This window comes from Syzygium oleosum, unplaced genomic scaffold (genome assembly GCF_021117445.2).
Source record: "Syzygium oleosum isolate NSW1041296 unplaced genomic scaffold, Sole_v2.1 Sole_v2.44, whole genome shotgun sequence".
NCBI lineage: Eukaryota > Viridiplantae > Streptophyta > Magnoliopsida > Myrtales > Myrtaceae > Syzygium > Syzygium oleosum.
This window is the reverse complement of record NW_026607528.1, coordinates 69032-89299: the sequence shown is the minus strand read 5'-3', so window position 1 is coordinate 89299 and position 20268 is coordinate 69032. Positions and strand designations below refer to the sequence as shown.

General features: G+C 38.9%; 4 protein-coding genes across 9 annotated transcripts; 3 read left to right on the top strand and 1 right to left on the bottom strand.

Annotated features, from left to right (window-relative positions):
* Positions 1 to 284: 284 nt before the first annotated feature.
* LOC115692914 (protein FAR1-RELATED SEQUENCE 5-like) lies at positions 285 to 4203 on the bottom strand. Of its 6 annotated transcripts, none has more exons than XM_056306535.1 (6): positions 4027 to 4203; positions 3495 to 3550; positions 1251 to 3365; positions 1022 to 1149; positions 763 to 807; positions 285 to 712 (listed from the first exon to the last, which is right to left on the bottom strand). In XM_056306535.1, the coding sequence occupies exons 2-6, from the start codon at positions 3541 to 3543 to the stop codon at positions 599 to 601; spliced, it is 2451 nt and encodes an 816-aa protein (XP_056162510.1). In that variant the 5' UTR covers positions 3544 to 3550; positions 4027 to 4203; the 3' UTR covers positions 285 to 598. The 6 variants fall into 6 exon arrangements, with proteins under 6 accessions (XP_056162510.1, XP_030475753.2, XP_056162513.1 ...); XM_030619893.2 differs by having other exon boundaries at positions 285 to 682; XM_056306538.1 differs by having other exon boundaries at positions 763 to 785.
* Positions 4204 to 10893: 6690 nt separating this feature from the next.
* LOC115663959 (uncharacterized) lies at positions 10894 to 12969 on the top strand. The gene is made up of 7 exons (XM_030585917.2): positions 10894 to 10977; positions 11113 to 11199; positions 11314 to 11367; positions 11792 to 11956; positions 12059 to 12113; positions 12230 to 12372; positions 12589 to 12969. The coding sequence occupies exons 1-7, from the start codon at positions 10894 to 10896 to the stop codon at positions 12967 to 12969; spliced, it is 969 nt and encodes a 322-aa protein (XP_030441777.2).
* A 1870-nt stretch (positions 12970 to 14839) lies between these two features.
* Positions 14840 to 16411, top strand: LOC115663960 (pentatricopeptide repeat-containing protein At5g66520-like). Its single transcript, XM_030585918.2, has one exon. The coding sequence runs from the start codon at positions 14840 to 14842 to the stop codon at positions 16409 to 16411; it is 1572 nt and encodes a 523-aa protein (XP_030441778.2).
* A 1870-nt stretch (positions 16412 to 18281) lies between these two features.
* LOC130136249 (pentatricopeptide repeat-containing protein At4g32430, mitochondrial-like) lies at positions 18282 to 19812 on the top strand. The gene has a single exon (XM_056306449.1). It carries the CDS (start codon positions 18367 to 18369, stop codon positions 19306 to 19308), a length of 942 nt encoding a protein of 313 aa, XP_056162424.1. The 5' UTR covers positions 18282 to 18366; the 3' UTR covers positions 19309 to 19812.
* The last annotated feature ends 456 nt before the right edge of the window (positions 19813 to 20268 follow it).

The window sequence follows — 20268 nt, the reverse complement described above, 5'->3', positions numbered from 1 at the left end:
TAGAGCATTATGATCACAATATTATTTTGGGCTACCGTCTGAACTCTCCATCCAGACAGTCATCAGAGGAACTTCCATTCTCAGAGTGATGACTCGGACATTTATCACGAGCAATCCCATTGTTGGAGCCATGACATCCGTAGTTTACTCGAGCATGGAACCTGGACCAAAAATAACACGAATTGTACAAGAAAAAATATGTTGTTACATAGAAAGAAACCGAGCAATCTTAAATGGATCACAATGAGTGTGCCGTCACGAACTAATGAATCCTACCCAAAAAGTTTGTGTAACTAATCTCTCTTACATTTAGATTCCCCAAGGGAGTGTCAGTGTAACATAGGATGACCAAAAAAAGATTATAAAGCGTAGGATCCCTGTGAAGCACTCAAAATAGGGATGACACAGTGACAGAGAGTCTACAGTAATATACTCAACAACATGTGAAGATAAACCAGTATACATACTACTGATATATACAATCAACATTCCATGCACAAATTTGATCTAAATTGTCTTGAGGTACACCAGACATGTATCGAAGTTGGATCTTCCATACCGCAAAACCATATTTACTCTGCCTCTAGCGATGGATTAATCAACCTTGTAACCCTTCCATGTTAGTTCCTTCAGATTCATTGGCTACGTTTCTGCCAGGATACTGATAAGAATTTGATGATCCCTGCAAAAGAGAAAAATTGTAGCATAAATTCTTTAAAATGTGGCATGAAAGTGTCAAATTTCTCATGATGCATAAGGTACCTGACTCAGTACACCTGCATATGCTGTGTTGCGATATTCAGACATCTACATTAATCAGTAACATCAGCTATCAAAAGGAATATAAAAAGAATGCTACAACAGTGGGACGGTAGATTCAGTTTACATAAGTGCTAGGCTCAGTAAATGCGTAAAAGCCACTCGCAAACGCAGGCGAATGGTGAACACTTGTTACATCTCGATAAGTAAAATGGTCTCGCTAATCAAATGAAAAAACATATCTCAGGCCAAGAGAAGATACCCCATTATTGAGACTTGGATTTGTAGTTGGACCCCCAAAATTGCAAGGCGAAAAACTTGACTGCTGACGTGAATGTGACAAATGAGTTGGTAAATGGGCTTCATCCAGAGTAGCGCTAACAACCAGCTCTTCAATACAGAATGAAATTGTTGTTATGTGGAGTGTAAAGTAATACAGCTCAAATAATTAATGGAAGTAAACTCATAATGCAAAATATTATCCCAATCACCTCGACTTTGAATTGCGGTTGAGGTTGCTCCTTTCGATGATTTCTTTTGTTTTTTCTTTGACTCAATCTCGACCCCATCACCCCTTACTCCCTTCGCTTTCCTTGGAGCGTGATCTGATATTGACGTTTCACTAACGGAGTAAGAAACCTCATTACCATTCACAACCTTATCGCTGTTATCTTCACCATCTTTTGTCAAAAGATTGGATTTGTGCCCTAGAATTTCCTCCATCGTCTTGTCCAAATTTCGCATTGCAATTCTCATTGTATTTTCATCTTCAGCACCCGAGTTCATAATAGCAAAAGCTTTTTGCATCAATGTAGAATAACGACTCATCTTTGATGAACATGGTGACACTTGTGGAGAGTCATTATCCACATTACAATCCTTGGCACCCTTAGTCCATCTCTTCAAAACATAAGCAGATGGGATTTTTGTAACCATAATGTTCCCGTTGAGTACATACAAAGCATGACGGCACAACCACCCATTTGATTCAAATAATTTACATCCACAAGAGACGGAAAAATTAGCAGAATCATATCTCACAACATTTTCCCCATGAACCCCATGGCAGACTAAAGTGTATTCAGAGACTACCCCATCAGAAGTACAACGCAAAACTCGTTCCGACATACTTTGCAAAAATTCCTCATTAAACTTGGAAAATATGGTGTGAGTGTACGCCAAAGCGGCATGTGTCAAAATCTCATTATTTGACACAAGCAATTTTGGCTTACCTCGAGAATTGTGATCATCTCGAACTTCAATCTCCCTCATATATTTCACCTGTTGTTCATAGTGGTGGACAAATCCGATAAGGTTCATACTATTAGCAGGCATTAGCCGGAAGATATTATTTGTGTTCTCACTCCTTTCAGTTGATCCAATACCACATGAATATATACCACGAGCAAAGACCGCACTCCATTTATTTCTCGATTCATATAGTCTGTTAAGCCAAGAATTGTCCTTAGTGCCCCATTCCTCTTCCATTTCCTTCCAAGTGGATTCGAATACAGACTCTGTTTCACATCTATATAGTAGTTTTGAGAAATATCTGTCCCTAAACTCAGGCTTCTCATAAAGATTGGGGATGTTTACAGCAGCATGTTTTGCAATGTGTGATGTGCATACACGATGCTGTGCATTCAAAAACACCTTTTCAACAGCTTTTTCCATAGCTTGATCTTGGTCAGTGAAAATCGTTTTGGGTGCCCTATTTCCCATTGCCTCCAAAAATGTCTCAAATAGCCATATAAATGAATTTACCGTCTCATCTAACAAGAGAGCACACCCAAATGAGGTATTCCTCCAATGATGATTAACCCCAACAAAAGGTGCACATATCATGTTATATTTGCTAACGCGATATGTGGTATCAAACATCACCACGTCACCAAAACAATCATAATCAAATTTAGACAAACTATCTCTCCAAAATAAGTTGGTCAATCTACCATCTTGATCTATCTGTACAGCATAGAAAAAGATGGGATTTTGCATCTGCATGCACGTGAAATGATTCAAGAGAGTTTGCCAATCCTCCCCCCTCACGATACTTGATCTTTGAGTTTGCAAGAAATTATGGCTACCACGCAAACTAAACCCCATATTTCTACTTCCTCCATCTTCATTTTCCAAAAAGTTAAATGAACTGAAATTTACAATACCAGCTTTCGCCATGTCAGCTAAGACACCTTTACTTGGATCAGAAATCATCCTTCCACATCTGATCAAGTGCCTTTGATTTTCCGGAAGAAATGCATGGTTATGCTCAGACATGTACTCTATGACTTCATGAACGCCATTTTCAACCTTAAATCGAATATGTGCAAGACAACCACACCTATTCTCAGTCCTTTCCATCTTTTTTTGCTGGTCGGGTGGAGTGCAAGAGAAACCCTCACAATTACACAGAAATGTACGCCGAGTGATTTCTCCTTTGGAATTTCTAGCTTTTTTACCCTTCCGAACTCCAAATCCCTTACGTAATGCATATGCCACATATGTATGATATGCTTTGAGTTCACTTGAAAAGACCATCCCCACTTTAAAATCGAAGTTTTTCGGGAGATTGTGTATTGAGTGGTGAAGATGGGCATCGTCACATTCTACAGTACAGAAAAGTTTGCGTAGAAAATCATCAAAACATGAGATTCATAAGTTGTAAAAGCATAAGTTTGATTAACAAACTATTGGAGGTCATTAAAGATTTCCCTACAAAGTAGAGATCTACACACCTTCTGCCATCTCCTTGCTTGCATCCTCTGGTTCCATATTATCTCTCATCCTGGTACTAAATTCACAAAAGTCAGACACAAAGCCCCCAGTAACCCACAAATATGATCCACAAACACAACCGTCCCATAAACTGTATAGCGACAACTACTGAATAGCAAAAATTGGACCTTCTCCTTTTCCTAGAGAGAATCCAATTTCTGATCAAATATCAACCAGCCACCCACAGATTACCAGCTCATGAAGTATCAAGAGATGCTCCAATTTCATTGTTTCAAATGAATGCAATTCAAGATACCAACTTAAGGGCTAAATCAGAAGCACAAATCTCATTGCTGTACAGAGTAACACAGTACGGAACTCTCACTAAACTACGAGAGAGAGAGAGAGAGAATCTAAACCCTTAAGAAGAAAGACAGCAAAGTGGAAACCAGCACGTTCATATGCTTCTTCGGGCTCAAAAGAAATTGAAACTTGACAAGTCCAACAGTGAAATGAACTCGAGACGTGAATGCTGCGGAGGAGAGAATTAACCTGGGGCTCCTGAGAACGACAAGAAGCTGGAGACAACCGGCACCCCCAGAACGACGGCGGCGACGCTCGACCGTACCACTTCCGGTGATCTTCACGGCGGCGCCGTCCCGATCTCCGGCCTCCTCCGTTCGACCAGAAAGGGAGAAGGATCGGAGCTGGAACGAAACTCAAAGGGCCGGTTCCAAAAATGGTCGAAATTGCCCATTACTTGTATTTTTACTGATTTGATTTGCTTATATAAAAAAAAAAAAAGAAATAAAGGAAATTAAAAAGAGGTTATTGTGGCTATAAGAAAGTTTTTCAATTTTTACCTTTCTATCAAGGAAGGGTCACTAGTCACACTTGTGAATGTCGCTGAATTTTTATGGTATCAATTACTAATTTCTTGTCTTGAAAGCTTACTAGTCATGTTATTAAGCTATCATCGTTAATACTCTTTCCTATTAGATTGGTGATTGATCAAAGAAAGTACTAGTTATTGAAATGGTGTAAGATGTTTTTACGTGAGAAATCACTATCGATTTCGACAAGTTGTCCGCCGGCCATAGAGAGAGTTTGAACTTACTATTCTTAGTATAAAAGTACCAGCCAAATAATGAGAAAAATTACTAATTATTCGGTAAGTACTTGTTTTGCCCACATATAACCATATTAGTATGATGAAGAAATTACGTCCCATGATCACTATCAAGGAGGAAGGTCCCAACTGCTGTATTGCAAAGTCTTTTTTAGTTATAAGTTATTAATGATATAGAAAACTACTACTTACATTACATGTACATATTTACCTTTTTTCTATTAGTAGTTACTAACCGCTTGATGCATTGATATATTTTTCAATATGATTCAATTCCCAATAACGACTCTGCCAGAATCACAACCATTTATCGTGTGGTCTATGTGAAAAGTTGTAGATCAGTCAAATCCGATATGAATGTCCTTGCTTGAGATCCATTATATGGGGATATATTCTTATCTAGATTTGAATAGATAGATCGGGTGTAATCGCGTGAGATTTGTCCGAGCCCATAATATTAAGTTATCGTGATTCGATATATTGACCTAGTTGTGAGCAAATATTCCATGGATCTATTATATATTAAACTCAATATGGATCGGACCTAATGGGATTTATATAGGACCTATTAATTTCGATTGTCCAAATTTAGTTTAGCACAAACACTACGCTCATATCATTTATAGGCAAATTAATTAATTACATTCGATACATATAGACGCAGTACATGCAATTTATTGCATCACGTGGTTCTCACGTGTAGAATAATGCTTTGTGTGTACATAAAAATATGAGATAAATGCACTAGAAGTTCAAAAATTTGTCACGAACGTACAATTGAGTCTTAAAAATTTCAAAGTTCAATTAAATTCTAAAACTTTTCAAATTGATGCAATCAAATCCTTCCATTAACTTCGTCAAATTTGATTAACGAAAAATGTTGACGTTAGTTTTTTTTATTTTCTCTACCCTTTGTGGCGTTGACATGACTAAACTGCGTATTCTTTTTTTTTTCTTTTTTTAAGTTTGCTTATTTTTAATATAAATTAAATAAAATTTGTATTAAAAAATCAAATAAGCCCTTGCCGCCGCCATCCCACCATCGTTGAGGAGGGCTGGCGATGTGGGCGAATGGTTTGCGGGGGTCGCCGAGCCCTAGCCAAAGGCCAACAACCCTCACTTAGATTCCTTTTTTGTGTGTTTTTTTTTTAAGTTTGCTAATTTTAATATAAATTAAATAATATTTGGACAAAATTGATGTCGTTTTAGTTTTGTGTTTCATGTTTTAGTCACGTTATTGCCACATAAGTGAGATAAAAAAAAAATAAAAACAAAGTCAAGGCAACATTTTTTGTTAGCCAAGTTAAACGGAGTTAACAGAATAACTTGATTGCATCAATTTGATATATTTTAAGACTTAATTGCACTTTTTAAAAGTTTTAGAACTCAATTGTACTTTAATAATAAATTTTAGAATTTTCTATGCATTTCTATACAAACATGAGAAAATGACATTAAAAGTGTCAAAAATTATGTACGGCGCGCTCACTTTAATACCAAAATTTTTTATTCGAATAACTTAACTGTTACTTTAAAAAAATCTTAGACAAAGGAATCGACCCAGTTGGCGGTGAAGTTGTTGGGGTCGGAGATGATGCCCTACTTCAAGGCTTGGAGAGTGATGTAGGCATTGTGGAGGCTTGGGTCCTCGAAGTAGATGGATGGGTAGACGGCAATGCTCTCTTTGCGGTTGCCAAACTCGTCGAGGTAGCGGAGGAGGTGGCAATGCTGGGTGTAGTGGGTGGTGGCTCCATGGGCGGTGGTGGACAGGATGGTGAAGGAGGAGAAGAAGGCGAAGAAGATGTAAAATGAATTTCGGAGAAACGCCGTCCTTTTACACAAGTATTTATCCATGTAGACTGGTTTTTATGAGAAAATGCTACCTCAAATAAAATTTTGAATTATAAAAGCGACGTAATTTCTCACCGGAAGTACTTAAGTGATCGTTTTTTCTTTGATTTGGCACTTATGTGGGTCGATGAAAACTTTTGGCATTAAAATGAGCGTCATACGTAACTTTTGGCTCTTCTGGCATCCTTCTCCCCTCTGTTCCACATTGCTCAACACCCTATCTAATTTCTTCTTTACAAATTCTTCCCCTTCTCTATTGTTTAATCAAGTGAAGGCACTTCCCTTGCATCCAATGTCCATTAATACACAAGAGTTCAAAAATCTCCTAAAGCCATTAGATGATAATGTTTTGCTTTTCTCTTCCCTTCTTTCTCATAGTAGTAAATTATTTCATTAAAATCTTCCAAAAAAACATAAGGAAGGGAATTAAGAGAGTTTATCTAGTGAAGATTGATAGAAGGGATCTCTCTTGATAATCATTAGGGGCATGCACTAACGTAACTCTCACCCACTTTTTATCTTCCTGAAATTACAAATTAAGTCCACAAAATCTACTGAAGCAAACTCTATATCAATTTTACCTAATCATCCCATAGGATAGCTAACCCACCTCCAATTCGTTAGATTAACAACAAAGTGATTTTAAAAACTGAGACGCTTCTTTACTCTTTTTTGCAATTGCTCCATGATTCTTAGTTTCCACCAGAAAAAGTAAGTTGCGCTTCTTTTGAGCAACGAAGGCTCTAAGATTCTGGATTGTCAAGGGAGTGCCCAAACCTTGATAGATCAAACTTAGTAGCTCCATTTTTCATCCGGTGGCTTATTAGAGCTAGCCACCAAAGCATATTATGTTGCTTCCTCTGTCACTAAGATTTGACTGTCAAGGAGTTGGGACTCATCTAATAGCAAAATTGTCCAAAAAGTCATAAATTAATATTGCACTTTTATCAGTTCAGTCATAAAATTGAATAGAAAATTTCAAAAACAAAAACAAAAACAGGACGAAAAGATCCGAAAAAGATCCTTTCAATTTTGCCAATTGATTCGACCCTAAAAAAATTGCCAATTGAGTCCTAAACCTTTTCACAGTTTGCCAATTGAGTCCATCCGGCCAATTTCAATCGGAAATCACTATCGTGGACGCCGGTAGTGCCACATAGGAAGGCTGGGGCTAACGTAAACAATTTTTAATATTATTTTTTTAAAATTTTTAATTATTTTTTCTTCTTTTTTCTTTTATTTTTTCTTTCTTTCTTTCTTTTGTTTTCTTCCAAGTCTAGCAAGGGTCGGCGAGGGCCTCGCGACCTTCGCCGTACTTGGAAGAAGAAAAAGAAAAAGAAAAAAAATTTCAAAATTTCAAAAGAATTAATATAAACTCAAAGAGCTTTTCCCGATAAGCTCCATCGAAAGCCTATGGTGAAATTATGATGGCATTACGTTAATAGAGGGACAATATCACAATTCAAACGTAAACTGAATCTCTTACTTTCATGATTCCTTAAATTTCTAGCTCTTTCCAAACTTACTTGAATATTTTTATTTTTCTTTGTAAGTTAGATAATCTGTTATCTCACATAAAAATCAAAATTCATTTTCTCAAATGGATCAAATATTTAAAAGCTCTTTCTCTAAATACTTGAAATTTATATTCATTTGGATTACATAAAATTTCCACATTATATGTTGTTGGCCAGCCCAGCGGTCCCGAGAAGTTCCTTTTGAATCCATTGCTACCTGGATGTACCTTCCGTCATTTATTCTTCTTTCAATTTTCAGTATCTCTATTGTTTTTCTATTAATTTCATTTGCATTTTGAATTTGTAACCTTTATTACATAACACTTTAGTCTTGGACAATAGATAGCCCTTAGAAATAGTTATGCATATGATGATCGTAAAAGAGGGGTTTGCAAACAAATGTCTAGCATGCACTCTTTTTAAAATGGCAACCATGCATTATTTTAGGGAAAAGTTTTAGCATCTCGATGTTATAATTTCTAGTCATACCTCAACTGCATTTCTTTTTAATAAATAAAGTTGTCGTCATGAGGTTCATATGTATACCCGATCGTTAAGAATAACCTTGGTTGCGGCAATAATTATGCATGATATGACCATGGAAGAATGAGACAAGTGGAAAACATGCATTTAATAGTGGCAAGCATGCATCATTCAAAGATAATATTTAGTCTCTTAAACTTTTAGAGAAAAAGTTTTTAATGATTGTAATTAAAACATTTATCTTTAACCATCTTTCAAATGTCATTTCTTGCACGCATGTAACATGTACGTTCATTTGCTAGTATATAGTAAAATAAACTCGAAAAACTTTTCCTAATAAGTTCCACCAAAAGTCTATGGTGAAATTATAATGGCATGACTTTAATAGAGGGATAAAATCGTAGTTCAAACAAAAACTAAATATCTAACGTTTTTTTTTAGTTAAATAATCTGTCATTTCATATAAATTAGAATTCACTTTCTCAAATAGATCGATTCTTTAAAAAAATTTTATCTAAATACTTGAATTTTATATTCATTTATAATAAAGAAAAGTTTTCATTATATATCGTTGGTCAACCCGGCCGCCCCAAGAAGTTTCTTTTGGATCCATTTATACCTAGAAGTACCTTGTGTCGTATATAACTTTTCTCTACCTTCTTCTTTCAATTTCAGTTTCTCTATTTTTTTTTAGTTTCATTTGCAATTTGAATTTGTAACCTTTATTGCATAACACTTTAGTCTTGGACAATATAGATAGGCCTTGGTTATGCATGTGATGAACGTGGAAGGAGTTTGCAAACAAATGTCATGTACTCTTTTCAAAATGGCAATCATGCATTACTTTACGGAAAAAAATTTAGCATCTCGATGCTCTACAACCTATCTCTTTAATGAATAAATCCGTCGTTTTTGAAGTTTATATGCATATTTAGTTGTCGAGAATAATGTTGGCTATGGCAATAATTATGCATGCATGACCATAAGGGACAAGTGGCAAACATGCATTAATCAAAGACAAGTTTTAGTCTCTTAAACATTTATCATTTACCATGCTTGCATTAAAAAACATTTACCATTGACCATCTTTCAAATGTCAGTTTCTTGCACACATGTAACGCGTGTGCTCATTTATACAGTACAATAATGGCATAATGTTAATAAAGGGATAAAATCATAATTCAAACATAGACCGAATCTCTAGATTTCTTAAATTTCTAGCACTTTCCAAACTCACTTGGATATTTTTATTTTTCTTTGTAAGTTAAATAATCTGTCCCTTCACAAAAATTAAAATTTACTTTCTCAAATAGATCAAACCATTAAAAGCTTTTTTTTTCTCTAAATACTTGAAATTTTTATTTATTTGGATTAAAGAAAAGTTCTTCATTATATATTGTTGGCCTACCTGGCCACCCCCAAGAAGTTTCTTTTCGATAAATCCCTACCTAAAAGTATCTTGTGTAGCATATAACTTTTCTCTGGTTTCTTCTTTCAATTTCAGTTTCATATATATTTTTTAATTTCATTGCATTTTGAATTTGTAACCTTTATTACATAACACTTTAGTCATGGACAATAGATAGGCCTTAGAACTAGCTATGCATGTAATGAACGTGGAAGGAGTTTGCATTAATTTACGGAAAAACTTTAGCATGCTCTAATTCTAGTCACACCTTAAATGTCTTTCTTTTTAATGAATACATTTGTTGTTTTGAAGTTGATATGTATATTTTCTAGTCGAGTATACCGTTGGCTGCAATAAGTATGCGTGATATGATCATTAAAGAATGAGACAAGTGGCAAACATGCATTATTCAAAGGAAACTTTTAGTCTTTTAAACATTTATCTTTTGCTATGTTTGGAATCAAAAACTATTATCTTTGACCATCTTTTAAATGTCAGTTTCTTGCCCATTTGCGAGTATATAATAAAAAAAACTCATAGAACTTTTCCTACTAAGTTCCATCAAAAAGCCCATGGTGAAATTACAATGGCTTAACGTTAATAGAGGGACAAAATCGTAAATCAAACTTAAACTGAATCTCTAACAAATCAATTCACGACTCCTTAAATTTGTACCAATTTCCACACTTGCTTGAATAATTTTATTTTGCTTTGTAAGTTAAATAATTCACTATTGTATTAAAATAAAAAATCACTTTGTCAAATAGATCAAATCTTCAAAAACATTTTGACTAAATACATTTTTTTTAAGACGGAGAATAAATGGGTGTTTTAGTAAGTGTATCCCTCTCACACCCCACAGTATATAATATTCATTTTGCAGAATAAAGATTTTCTCATTGCAGTGCTCAAACTCAAATAATATTGATTGAAGAAGAGGGCCTCGCTTTGTGCTTCTTTTCATCACCATGAACCTGAATCCGGAACTTGTGCTGTTGCTGCTTCTATTTTTCAGTCTTTCTCCATGTGAGATGGCAAATATTTCCGACGAGGATGATTTAGATTTGGAAAGCCAGGTTAGAATAATGAACAAGCCATCCATCAAGACTTTTACGGTAATTTTCCTTCAACCCCCTATTTTTTTGCAATAATCCCATTTAAATTTCACGGAGGTATTGCAATTTATCCGGTTAATCTTCGAAATACGATTGTTACTCTGCGATTGATTAACTCTGTTTGATTTTATCAAGACTAAAGAAGGAGACACAATTGACTGTGTTGATATCAACAAGCAACCAGCACTTGATCATCCCCTACTGAAGAATCATAAAGTTCAGGTAAAAATTGATCATTTTCTCTCAAATCAACTGATGAATATGTGGACCGATGTTGAATAATTTAGGTTAAATGGTCTACTTGATACTTCTATGATCAGTTTTTTCTTCTTGTAGAAAGAGCCGAATCTACACGTGAGCTTGCGCAAAACTTCTCCGATTACAAAATCGGTAAGATCTGGGTTGAGAGAGCTTTGCCCCATTGGAACGGTACCCATTCGTCGAGTAACAAAAGAAGATTTGGTGAGCGCAAGGTCCCTGCCCAAGATACCATCTGTCGCAGCAATGGGGCAAAGTCCTCATTCTCCAAATCAACATGTACTATCGCTCTCTCCCATGCTCATATGCATATCTACACATATACAATAACATCAGTGATTTTTCTTTTCCATTCTACTAATGAGGTTATGTGTCTCTGAATTTTATGAGACCACATATCAAATGTCCACTTAGTACAATCTCAAGATCTATTCTTTCCATGATTTGTGTAGTAAAAGAAAATCAATACAACTTTTAAAGTAAGATCGGTAGGCATAGGTGAATATGAGATTATTTATCATTTCTAGGTGGTTAACTTACAAATTATCATTTGTAGGTGGTTTCTCTAACAGACCTCATGGTAGAAAATATTAAATACGGAGGAGGTGGACGTGTGACGGTCTACAATCTAACTACTACTCCTGATCAATTTACTTCACATCATGTGTGGATTGAATCTGGTCCCTCGGAGAATGTTAGCATGATTATAGCTGGTTGGATGGTAAGTGATTTTTCAAGTAAGTTAATGCCATAAATTTTTTTGGACATAATAAGTTTAATATATGGTAAAATGATTTGAGAGAAAATTCTCTTATTTTTCTAGGTTGCTCCACCATTATTTGGCGATACCATTTCTCGGTTGTTCACGTATTGGACGGGTGAGCTGTGAATGATTGTTAATTCTTAATTAAAGCATTTTTCCCTTATTTTCGAAATCCAAACTAGAAATTGAAGATTATTTGAATCTCATTGACTAAAGCATTGTCCTCATAAGGTGATGGCTATCGCAATGGGTGCTATAATGCACTATGTCCGGGTTTCGTCCAAGTGAGTAGGGAAGTAACCCCCGGTTTTATATTAAAACCTACTTCTACTTATGGTGGAGATCTATATGAGCTTGCAATTGATATCGAACAGGTATGTTTGATCTTTTTCATGGTACTTAAGGTAATGATTTTTTGCTAAAATATATTAGCTACTAAAAGTTTTGTTCTTAAAATTAAAATTTTTCGCTATCATTCTGCCCTACTGAAAGTTATCCATATAAGCATATAATCCATCATTGCATCCATGTTAGATAATTTTTGCAATTTTTTCCATTAGCACTTATTATCAATAGCTCTTTATAATCAGGATCGAAATACTGGGAATTGGTGGTTGGTTGTGCTCGGGGCAAAGATTAAAGTAGGCTACTGGCCAAAGGAACTATTTTCATATTTGCGCGATGGCTCACAATACATAGCTTGGGGAGGAATTGGCTCAGCTGGAAGCGATGGGATCTGTCCCCCAATGGGAAATGGTCACATGCCTGATGATAATTTGAAGCATGCTGCCATCTTTCGACAACTCCATTGGGTTCGATCAGATGGCAAATCCCTACCTCCTTCGGATAACACGAGGGAGTGGGTGGATAGATCCAATGTTTATGGTTTGGTGAACCATCACCATGTGAAACAAGATCGAAGTGGCTATGCCATTAGTTTTGGAGGTCCGGGGGGTTATTGCAGGGGATAGAAAATTAAGATGACAAAGCTATCTTGAGCGATTCAAATAACAAAGCTATCAATTTTCTATTCCACACTTTATTATTTGTAAATTAGTGATTTTTATTTTCGTTTCCTTCTTCCCGTGGTAGATAAAAAGCATCTATTTTAATTTTATCAACTCCCTTTTACGATTCGTATTTCACATTTTCTTTTCCTTTCTTGAGATTGAGAGTGAGATTGCAATTACCAGCGGTCAAGATTAGTATGGATAGACTTTAATATAAAAATAGGCATGCTGGTATAGATAAAATCATTTATTGTGCATATAATGATTATAAATGACTTACTACAGCAAACTATATGATTAGTGGCAACAATTGCTGTGTCACGGCTAATATTAGAGATGTTACTGCTAATGGTCTTATTGCCAAATTTCGAGTCATCGCTACCCGCAAATAATAATGTGATTAATAGGTACCCTACTTAATTTTTTATCCAAAAAGAATTTGACCCTAGATCTCACGGGTCAAAAAATACGTATGAATATAGTTGGCAAGCATTTATCAAGTAATTTTTAGCAATACTCATTTTGTCGAAACCTATAGGCACAAGGAGTTTCTCAATCTTTTCAAAAATAGAATCTATCAATTTCCATTTATTAAGAACTGTGTCAATTTAAAAAGGAGAGAACTGTTAGATGTAAAAATTCAGTCAAATTTCCTCATTAATTAGCGTATAAAAGAGAATAAGAATAGAACAAAATATGAGACCTCCGAAGAGGCAAAGTAGCTTGAACCGAACTGACCTATTTGATAAAGTCTTATTCTTGAAAAATATTTGGTGGAGATGGGATACTACGTCATCAGCCCATTAAAAACCTACCAGCTCAAAGATTGTGTTACTTAAGTGTCACTTTAAAAAAATCACTTAAGTGCCATCGTCGCCGGAAATCTAACGTGACCATTTTTTTATTACTTTCTCTATCTGGCATGGCTCACCGACGTGTTCAATCAGCATATATAGCCCAAAATAACGCCATCTATGTGTTTTGCCCAAAATTTTAAACCCTAAATTGCAATTTGCAAGGAAATTCCCAAATTGGAACCCTTAAATCGACCACAACCCCACATCCGAACCTTTTCGATTTGGCCCCCAATGCAGATGGAATGAACGAGCTTGAGGGCGAAGTATAACCTTTTCGATTTGTCTCCCTCGACGTCGTCTCAATCTCTTGCTTATCAAAATTGAGGGCGAAGTATTACCTTGTCAAACAAGCAAATCCTTGTCGTGGTTGGTAATCAAGTTGGTTATAGAAGCTCCTGGAAGTGTGGATGACGGAGATCGAAGCTAGCGAGGGAGTAATGAACGAGCTTGAGGCACTTCATGTTCCTTGGCCGAGAAGTAGGGCAAAACAGATGACTTGCGTGCGGTGGTCGATATGGCCTTGAAGGTGCGATTGTTAGTCACAAACGGCGATCAAACTAGAGAGCTGATGTCCTGGAGGCGTAAAAGATGGTGATCGGCGCCGGCGAAGAAGGATCGAGCAAACGCAAAGCATCTCGGTCGCTCAAATCTGAAAAATAGAACAGAACAGAGGCACGATCGAGACTCCGAGGCATGAACAGCTCGATCGGCGATGGCTACTACGTTCAGAAAGTGACAGAAAAGAATTACCAATGATGCCACTTAAAATAAGCTGGCGAAAACTTAAAGCATTGAAGTGAGCATTGCACGTAACTTTCCACGGTCCTAGTGTCCTTCTCAAGTCAAGCCACGACATTCAATGACGGGGTGGATTTGGTCCACCTAAGAAGTTCACCCCGTAGGTGCGAAGATAAAAATTGGTCTTTTTTCGTTGGAGCGGACACCAAGAAGATGAACCAGACGGACCATTGCCAATGACCCAGAAGGCCATCACGGCCAGCCAAACCACCACCCTCGCTTCCCTCGCGAGAACATGCACAACTCTAAGCCAACTCAAGCAACTCCACCTCCCCGGAAACCCATCCGCCATCGGACCTCTGCTCTCCGCCGCCGCGACTTCCGGCGACCCTTCTTTCTTCTCTTACGCCCGCTCCGTTTTCGAGCATCTCCGTTGCCGCAGCACCTTCATGTACAACACCATGATCAGAGGTCACGTGCAATCCGGGTCCCCTGTTACGGCGCTGTCGTTGTACTCGGATATGTTGCATTCTGGGGTCGAGGGCAATAACTATACTTACCCGCCACTGATCAAAGCTTGCGTCTTTATGGGTCCCGATTCGAAAGCTATTGGTTTGCTGGTCCATGCACATGTCGTTAAGCTCGGGTATCGTGCCGACCCTTTTGTGGTTAGCGCGTTGATCGAGTTTTATTCGTCGGTATGCGATTTGGAGAGTGCGCGGAAGCTGTTTGATGGAAGTACTGTGAGGGATGTGGTCACATGGACTGCACTGGTCGATGGGTATGGGAAAGCGGGGGACATGGAGAATGCGAGGCACTTGTTCGACGAGATGCCCGAGAGAAATGTTATATCCTGGAGTGCCATGATGGCAGCTTACTCTCGAGTCAGCGACTTCAAGGAGGTTCTCTCTTTATTCAGGCAGATGCAAGGAGTGGGTTTTGAACCTAATGAATCTGTTCTCGTTAGTGTACTCACTGCTTGTCCACATCTCGGTGCTGTTACTCAAGGGTTATGGGTGCATTCATACGCTAAGCGGGTGAATTTCATTTCGAACCGCATATTAGCTACGGCACTGGTCGATATGTACTCGAGATGTGGTCTTGTGGATTTGGCTTTGTCAGTTTTTCACAATATTTCTGATAAGGACGCCGAAGCATGGAACGCTATGATCGCCGGGGTCGCTCTGAATGGAGACGTAGTGAAGTCTCTTGAGCTATTTAAGAAAATGATTGCACATGGGACTCAACCCACAGAGACCACGTTTGTTGCTCTTCTCACGGCATGTACTCATGCCAAGATGACTAAAGAAGGCCTTAAGCTTTTCGAAGAGATGGGTAACATCCATGGCATTAGGCCAAAGTCGGAGCATTTCGCATGCGTTGTCGACCTTTTGGCCAGGTCGGGTATGGTGGAGGAAGCCGAAAAGTTCATGGAGGAGAAGATCGGAGGACTAGGAGGAGCGGATGCTAATGTGTGGGGAGCATTGCTACACGCGTGTCGCATTTATGGGAATGTAGAACTCGGGAATAGGATCTGGAAGAAGCTTACTGATATGGGCATAACTGATAGCGGGACTCATGTACTCTCGTACAATATTTATAAGGAAGCTGGTTGGGAGAATCAGGCTAATCACTTAAGGAAGTTGATCTCGGACGCCCGAATGAAGAAGCTACCCGGTTGCAGCGTGATCGAAGTGAATGGCGTCGTTAAAGAGTTCCGTGCCAGTGATTTTTGTCATCCACAGGCACTGGAGATGTGTAAAGTACTTGATTCTTTTTCCAGCATGGTAAACTTGGAGGAGTTGTAAATCAATTGAAATGTTCTCCTGGACAGTAGGGGTGTAAACGGTTCGGTTCGGTTCGATTTTCTTGAAAAACCGAACCGAACCGAACCGTTAAGGGTGCCTCCTTGAACCGAACCAAATAGGAACCGAACCGAATTGGAACCGAACCGATAAGCCGATTTGGTTCGGTTTGGTTCGGTTTGGTTCGGTTTGCTTTTCGGTTTCTTCTTCCCTTATCTGTTTTCGCACTTCTTCCCTTCCCCCTCCTCGTCTTCTTCTTCCGCTCTCTCTTCCCTTCTCTGCGAGACTGCTTCTTCTTTCTTCTTCCCGTCAAGAAGCAGGTCAATTGATGACCCACCACCAAAAGGCCCCACCAGATCACCACCGGAGTCGGCCATGGACACTCGCCGGAGACCGAACTTCCGGCGACTGAACCCGCTCTAACAACAAAAAAGCGAGGACCGGGACTCGGACGACCCGTTTGGTTAATGGCGGCCATCACAAACACCTCGGAGCCGCCGTCGCCGGCCCAGGTGGACTCGATCTCGATGTCGGCATCGGCCGACGAGCTGACGGCCGAGGCCGTGAACAAGCGCTACAAGGGGCTTGTCATGCTACGGCCAAAGGCCGTCAAGGGGAAGGGCGCGTGGTACTGGGCGCACCTCGAGCCCATGCTCGTCCACAACGCCGACACTGGCCTCGCCAAGGCCGTGAAGCTCCGGCACTCCCTCTACGAGGCCGTCTTCTCCGCCTCCAACCCGTCGCGGACCGCCTCCTAGCACCTCAAGCGCGGCACCTGGCCCAAATTCAAGAAGCCGGAGAGAAAAATGTCTTTCGTCACTTTTTGGGAGATGATAATGATGCGAGCCTGCGAGGGAAGAGGAAGAGAGAGAATAAAGCAGGAAAGAGAGAGAGAGAGGAGAGCAGTGAGAGTGTGAAGACAGAGGAAGAGAGAGAATAAAGTAAAAAAGTGAGAGAGAAAAGTCAGTGAGAGGTGAGCAGTACTCCAGTAATGAACAGTGAGATTGAGGAGAGAGAGCGCGAAGGGAAGAAAACCACATTAAAAAACCGAAATCCGAACCGATTTGAACCGAACTGAACCGAACCATTGTGTTAACCAAATTCATTTATTTATTATCCGAACCGAAACCGAACTGAACCGAAAATGCATGAACTTTCGGTTCGGTTCGGTTCGATTCGTATCTCGGTTCGATTTTTCGGTTCGGTTCTGACACCCCTACTGGACAGTGATTTGGGCTAGGACTTCAGAGAGTTTTGGTAGGATTAGCCATTCTTTCGATCTGTAACATTTTGATTCTTGTATCAAGCTCAGTGAGTTATCAATTTGGCATCCATCCATAAGAATTGCATCTTTGATGGGTTCTTGTCTTCCTAATCAAATCAATATCAACCTAAATACGAGCTCCCATAATCATTGATAAATTTGACATTCTTTTACCTGGGAGACTCCTAATCTAGCGAGACATGAAAACTCACTCTCAAATCTCAGGCTGTCAGCTACAGCTTTAAAGGTGGGCCCCACCGAAAACCTAAAGCTTAAAAGGAGCTTAGTTCTAATCTTGATTCGACTTAATCTAATTGGAAAAGAATTTAGGTAAATATTCTTGTTTCTCGAAGCATAATATAATTACTTCTGAAAGTACCAAAAAGATTCACTTCAGGAGAACCTGATAGTATTCATATAATAAGACAAGAACCATGTAGATTTGCTTCATCATGTAAAATACTCCGTTGGTGGGCTTTGGTTTGTGTTCCTCCATATTGAAGAGAGCTTTCACTTCATTCTCTCACCAACCCGCGCCTTCATGATCACCCGCCATCTCAAAACCAGGACACTCCACAGAGCAGCAAGCCCACGATCGTATCGTTCAAATCGATCTCTCTTCGCTAGACCACCTTCGTCTCCCTCGTTCGACCAAAGTCCTCTCTCCAATAATGCATTCTCCATCAACCGTTCGATGGTGGATTCCATCCGCAAGAGACACCCGACTAAAGCTCTCTCCCTCTTCAAGAAGCAGCTCCAGCTGGGCTTTCCTGGCGACGTCGACGAGGCCACCATCTCCCTGGCGCTCAAGGCCTGCAATGGAGACCTCGGGCTATGTCGCCAGGTCCATGGCTTCGCCATCTCTTCTGGGTTTGTTTCGTTCACCACGGTTTCGAACTCTCTGATGAATGCTTATGCTAAAGGTGGGAACTTTGACCGAGCTCTGTACATCTTCGAGAACTTGGAGCGGCCCGACACCGTTTCTTGGAATACCGTTCTATCTGGTTTCCCGGATGGTGAAGACGCGTTGGGTTTCGGTGTTAGGATGAATTCGAGTGGGGTTGGTTTCGATGCGGTTACATGCACTACTTTGCTTGCTATTTGCTTGGATTACGAAGGGTTCCTGTTCGGACTGCAGTTGCATGGTCTAGCGATTAAATTTGGATTGGATACTGAAGTTTTTGTGGGCAACGCTCTTATAACTTTGTATTCGAGACAGGACATGCTGGAACATGGCAGGAAGGTGTTTGATGAAATTCCCAGTAGGGATATGGTTTCGTGGAATGCGATGATATCGGGCTACACGAAAGAAGGAAGTTATGGGGCGGAGGCGATACGGTTGTTTATTGAAATGGTGAGGGAAGGCATGAAGCTTGATCATGTCTCATTTACTAGCGCTGTTTCGGCTTGTGGCTATGAGAGAAATTGGGAGCTTGGGAGACAAATTCACGGCCTGACGATAAAAGTTGGATATGAGAAGCAAGTCTCTGTTGGTAATGTTTTGATCTCTAATTATTTGAAGTCTGAGGCCGTGGAGGATGCCAAATTGGTATTCATGAACATGAGCGAGCGAAATGTTGTCTCGTGGACTACAATGATCTCCATGGATGAAGATGCCGTGTCTCTTTTCAATTAGATGAGAGTGGATGAAGTTTACCCAAATGATGTTACATTCGTTGGACTTCTGCATTTCATAACAAATAACAATTTGGTCAAAGAAGGCGAAGAGATTCACGGATACTGCTTAAGGACTAGTTTTTGCTCAGAGTTGAATGTTTCCAATAGCCTCATCACAATGTATGCAAAATTTGGAACCATGGAAAATTCGTTGAAGATTTTTGAAGAGCTCAACTATAGAGAAATCATATCTTGGAATTGCTTTGATATCTGGGTACACCCAAAATGGACAGTGCCAGGAAGCAGTCGAGACTTTCTTTTCGGCGACAAAAGAGCTACAGCCTAATGCATACACATTCGGCAGTGTACTGAGTGCCATAGGAGCTGCTGAGGCTATTTCTTTGAGGCATGGCCAAAGATGCCATTCCCATCTAGCAAGGAATGAAGGTTATTGTGGCTATAAGAAAAGTTTTTCAATTTTTACCTTTCTATCAAGGAAGGGTCACTAGGCACACTTGTGAATGTCGCTGAATTTTTATGGTATCAATTACTAATTTCTTGTCTTGAAAGCTTACTAGTCATGTTATTAAGCTATCGTCGTTAATACTCTTTCCTAATAGATTGGTGATTGATCGAAGAAAGTACTAGTTATTGAAATGGTGTAAGATGTTTTTACGTGAGAAATCACTGTCGATTTTGACAAGTTGTCCGCCGGCCATAGAGAGAGTTTGAACTTACTATTCTTAGTATAAAAGTACCAGCCAAATAATGAGAAAAATTACTAATTGTTCGGTAAGTACTTGTTTTGCCCACATATAACCATATTAGTATGATGAAGAAATTACGTCCCATGATCACTATCAAGGAGGAAGGTCCCAACTGCTGTATTGCAAAGTCTTTTTTAGTTATAAGTTATTAATGATATAGAAAACTACTACTTACATTACATGTACATATTTACCTTTTTTCTGTAAGTAGT